At 54.9% G+C, this 5,184-nt stretch overlaps 1 protein-coding gene across 1 annotated transcript; it reads left to right on the top strand.

The window, feature by feature from the left end:
- Positions 1–37: 37 nt before the first annotated feature.
- On the top strand, positions 38–4,758 carry TRIT1 (tRNA isopentenyltransferase 1; the record flags this gene model as incomplete). Its single annotated transcript, XM_010166890.2, has 6 exons — positions 38–177; positions 447–558; positions 1,144–1,256; positions 2,416–2,493; positions 4,201–4,310; positions 4,641–4,758. Coding segments are annotated over exons 2-6 (496 nt in total), but the record flags the coding sequence as incomplete, so codon positions are not given.
- Positions 4,759–5,184: the final 426 nt, after the last annotated feature.

Here is a 5,184-nt window from a genome sequence, read left to right as displayed (position 1 = left end):
CCAGCCTCTGAGCTCTGTCTGTCTCTGCTTACAGGAGCCTCCAAGTGTTTGAAGAGACGGGGATCCCCCATAGTGAAATCTTGCACCAGCAGCAGGAGGAGGAAGGTGGGGGACCCTTAGGGGGGCCCCTGAAATACCCACGATCCTGCATCTTATGGCTCCATGCAGACCAGGCAGGTGAGAGAGGACTTTGCATAGCTCCATGGGGACGGGGTTAGGGCTGACTCCCTGCTCCTGCCCCAGCCTCCTCCCTGAACAAGGCAGCGATTCTTTTGGCATCAGTGGGAGGGACAGAGGACTCACTCCCCTCACCTGCTGGGCTCTGCCTTCCTCACTGATCAGGAGGCTGGCAGTGCCAAACTGAGTCCTACCATGTTGTCCAGTTGTGGACCTTCCTGAGGGCACAGCTCTGAGCAGCTGAGCATGTCCTGCTCTCCTCCTCCCAGCTCTGGACCAGCGGCTGGAGAAGCGAGTGGATGACATGCTGGCTGCAGGACTGCTGGAGGAGCTGCGGGACTTCCACCGACGCTACAACCAAGAGAAGGTGGCCGAGAACCGGTGGGTGAGAAGCCAGCTCCCTTTCTGCTCCCAGTCCCACCTACCAGACCCATGCAGGGCCTGGAGTGACTCTCCCTGCAGCAGCTCTGCTCTATCCCTGCTCCCAGCCCTCTCCTGGCAGCACCTGCTCCTGCAGCAGGGCCAGCAGATGGGATGGGTGTCTGTCTCTTTGGGGCACCATCAGTGGAGAGGTCTGAACCAGCCAGATCCTCCACCTCTTCCTGACCTTCCCTGCCAGAACCCTTACACCAGAGTTGGTCAAACAGCAGAGTCTCTGTGGGTCTTAGTATTGAATTAGTCCTGCCTGGACCATACCTGCCAAGGGGTGACACTTTCCCTCAGTAGAAATTACTTGGTTCTGCCTGAGTCTTGACACAGCAAAACTGATGGATGGTCACTGAAAGCACCAGTCTGCATTCCTGTGTGTGCCTGGCTTGGCTTGTCCCCCAACACCATGGGCTTTTGTCACCTGTGGGGGTCCTGCAGGGTGAGACACAGAGATCTGAGCTATTTTGGGGAGGGTTGAGGTCTCACACTGTTCTGAAGGAGACTGCTTTGACCACTGTCTCTTGTCTTGTTCTCCAGGCAGGATTACCAGCACGGCATCTTCCAGTCCATTGGTTTCAAGGAGTTCCACGAGTACCTCATCAGTGAGGGGAATTGCTCGCCTGAGACCAGTGCTCTGCTGCTGCAAAAAGGTGAGAGGAGCACCCTGTGTCCCTCAGCTCCAGGTGATGCTGCAAGAATGATGTGAACCAAGATCAAACCTTGGGTCAGGTCTTGTTGGGATTGAGCTGCATCTTTCTCTCTGTGTTTTCCACTTCTGCCAGCCCACAGGGGCAGGGACTCCTTTTTCAGTGCTTGGAGAGCATCTCTGAGCACACCCAGAGCAATTCCTCCCTTCTTACAAGATATACTGGGCACAGCGTGACTTGGGATCTGGAGCTGGTCCACCCGTGACCTGGGTGATGGGATCCCAGCTGGGAAGTGAATGCTGTGGAGAAGAGGGCTAGAAAGAAGCAATGAAGCAGAACTCAGCACCTGGTTCAGCAGCAGGGTGGTGGGAAGGGATCTGGGGATCTAGCAGATCACAGCATGGGTCAATAATGACAGGATCTTTGATGGCATGTATCATCCTGGGAGTGTCTGGATTGATGTGCTGTTGTCAGAGGAGAGAGCTGCTCTGCTCCTCAGCACAGTGGAGGTCCCAGGCAGAGTTGGTCCGTGTCAAGGAAGGTTCAGTGAAAAGTGGAGATGGAAGCTGAGGAAACCACAGAAATGATAAAAGGCTTGAAAACAAGTCTGGTGCAGAAAGATCTTGTTGTGTCTGCTCAGGAGACGATTATGGAGGGATAAGATAAGTCTGGTACTAAATATTGAAAGGTTGTACAGTGGTAAACCATCCTTTGGGCCCCTTGGGTAGGACAAGGAGTCCTGGGCTCCATTTGCCCAGAGAACTGTTCAGTTTGATGTTACGAGAGCAGTGTAGCTCCTGAACAGATTGTCCTACCTGCTAAAAGCTTCAGGGCTGAGGTTTTGGGCCCTCTCCATCCAGTGTTCATTCAAGGGCATTTGGGACACCTTGTCCAGTCCTTCTGCACTGCCACTGCCCCTGCGCTCTGTCTGGCAGAGCTTGGCTGCTTTGCCATGATGAGCACTTCTCACTGCTGGTTTGGAGACCCCCAGACTGACAGTCAAAATACTTCCCAAAGTGAACGTGGTACCATCCAGCACAAACTTCTGCCTTGTGTGATTTGCTTGCACTGGAGCTGACAGCCTCTTCTCGCTCTGCTCTGAGCTCAGCTTGCAGCGTTGCACTGACCTTTGCTTTTATTTTTTACTCCCTCTGTTTCAAAGGGATCCAGGCCCTGAAACAGGTGACCAAGAGATACGCCCGGAGGCAGAACAAGTGGGTCAGAAACCGCTTCCTGAGACGTAAGTCCTCTGTTCCTGCCCGGCCTCACCATCCCTGTTCTCTCATCTCTTCTCATCCCTTTGCTCATTCCCTGCTCCCAGCTCAAGAGAGGAGAGCGGTGGCTCCTCTGCTTTGGGGATGTGAGTCTGTCAGAGATCAGATGATCCTGCCTGGGTTCTTCTGGCTGGCCCAGGCTGCCCTGGCTCTGCAGGTATCTGCTGCCGGCCAGATCCCTGCAGGATCCACCCACCAGGCTCTGCCCTGATTGCAACCCAAAGACGTGGGAAGGAGAGCAGCTACTCGGCCCTTCTGAGACAGCCCACCCAGCACTCTCCATGTTTATCTTGCCCACAGCCTGTCTGCCCAGACTCTCAGGAAGCCAGCTCCTTCTCATTGCTTCCCCTGTACCCCTGGCTGCCTCTCAAAGGAAGATCTTCCCCTCCCAACAGAAGTGCCTGGAGAACAAAGCAAGCAAAGGCTCAGCCCCGTGCTGGGCAGCAGTAGTTGTTGATGGCTGCAGCATCCCTGCAGCCTGTCCTGCTGACAGCTCCTGAGGGGCTCGGGAAGGGGGTGTCCAGCACAATCCCTCTCCCCACACACCCACACATGGTCCCTGTGCAGGGCAAGAAGCCCAGTTGACAGCTGCCCTCCAGATTAGGAGCAGGAACCCATTGGCTGCTCATAGCCTGGACCGCGCTCACCGCGGTGGCAAGGAGCCAGCAGGACTTCCCCGTCCCAGCCCCAGCCCTGGAGCAGGGCCAGCAGCAGCAGCTGGGAGCCAGGCACTTGTTGAAAGGTGCTTGGTAGGGGCAAAACAACAATTTGAAAAAAAAAAAAAAGGGGGGGAGAAACTCGAGTCAAAAGACGGGCTTTGAACGGAGGGCAAGAGCTTTGCTGGAGCCATGTGCTCGGTGGCTGTGGCTCACCTTTCTGGTGGCAGGTGTGCTTCAGATCAGCCCTGTCAGGAGCTTGTTTGTGGTTACAGCAATAAAAAGCAGCACCTGCTGGAGACTGGCACGGGGCAGCCTTTGATGGCTTTGTCCGAGCCACGGCCGTGTGCCCGATGTCTGGGGCAGGTGAGCTGTGGCAGGGCAGCGACGTCGCCGCAGGGAGTGGGTGCTCTCTGATTGCAGCTGCCTGACCCCGGCTGGGCTGCAGTGAGCACCATGTGCCCTCACACTGGGCTGGGGGAGGCCAAAGAGGTGGCTTTGAAACTGTGCCTTGTCAGGTTGAGGCATCAGTAAAGCATCTCCTGCCGTGTCCTGCTACCGTGAGCCGGGAGTGTTGGCCCCGACAGCCACACAGGCAATTACAGCTCTGAGGGGGAACCTGCGCCCGCAGATTCCTCATCCAGACTCCACGCCTGCATCTGCTTGTAAGCTTTGTGTGATGGCTTTGTGCCTGGATCAAGCTTTTGATCTTCTGTGGCCTCCTGTGGACCATGGCCGTGATGAAGTGTATGCTGCTATGATGCTGTCCTGAAGGCAGACAGTCGTGAAGGTGTTTGCCTGAGGTCTTAGGTGTTCTTTGCTGTTTATGAGGGTGGTGCCCCCCAAGCTGAGGTCTCTGGTAGTTTTGGCTCTGGAAAAGCTGGTGCCATTTGGTTCTGAATGATGAAGGACAGCAAGATAGGAAAGAGCAGATCCCCCTGCTCACAGCATAGCCCCGTGGGTGCTAGGACGTGATGCTGGGGAGGTTCTGGTGGTGACCTTTCTGTGTCTCTGTAGGTCCTGGGCCCAATGTGCCCCCAGTATATGGCTTGGAGGTGTCTGATCACTTGCGGTGGGAGGAGGATGTGCTGAAACCTGCTCTGGAGATTGTGGAGAGCTTCATCCAGGTAACTGCAGTTAACACATGAACTGTGGCTGAGAAGCCAACTTCTCAGTAGTCTCCAGGCCCCATAACTTGTCACTTAGTCTCTCCCTTGAGCAGAGTTGTCTGCTTATGCTTGGGCTTTCCTCACAGTGGCAGAGGGTTGTTGTCTAAGCTGAAAATTTCTCCTGATGCCCAGTACTCCACTTGTCTTGCACAGTAAAACTTCAGCATCTGTCCTGCCAACCTTAGTGTCTGTGCATGGCAAGTTCCTGCCCCCAACTCTACCAGAGTGAACACAGCCAAGTGAATTTTCATAGTAGAAACCAATCTGAGACATATTTTTAATCTCCAGGGACGTGAGCCCCCAGCAGAGCCTGTGAAGATGGAGTGTGATGTAAACGAGAACAAGCGGAGTCATCGTGTGTGTGAGCTCTGTGACAGAGTCATCATTGGGGACAGGGAGTGGGCAGGTAGGACCTGGCAGGGGGAGAGGAGAGGACCTGGGAGGGGGCACAGTGAGCGCAGTTACCTGGAGGGATGAGGCGAGACAGTTCTCCAGAGCAGAGCAGCTTCCTTGGCTGTCTCTGCTTGGCCGGATGACCCTCAGCACATGATCTTGGGCTTTCAAGGATTGTTTACAGCCTGGGTATGAAAGCAGCCATTTGCAAGCCCAGAGGGGGTGCAGGAGCTGTGCCACAGCAGCCATCTGTCAGGCTTCCCCCCCTTCCCCAGCACCCAGTAAACACTGCTGTGCTCTGCCGTCACGCCAGACATGGGGATCTATGCACAGCATCAAGCCTCAGAGCTGGCTGTGTTTAGTCAGAGGCTTCTGGTCCTCTTCAGCACTTCAGATATTTTATCAAAAAACACAGAACAATTTATTTTATTTTATTTTA

Source organism: Antrostomus carolinensis, unplaced genomic scaffold (assembly GCF_000700745.2).
Source record: "Antrostomus carolinensis isolate BGI_N321 unplaced genomic scaffold, ASM70074v2 scaffold34274, whole genome shotgun sequence".
Classification (NCBI taxonomy): Eukaryota; Metazoa; Chordata; class Aves; order Caprimulgiformes; family Caprimulgidae; genus Antrostomus; species Antrostomus carolinensis.
This window is presented reverse-complemented; position numbering and strand designations above follow the sequence as displayed.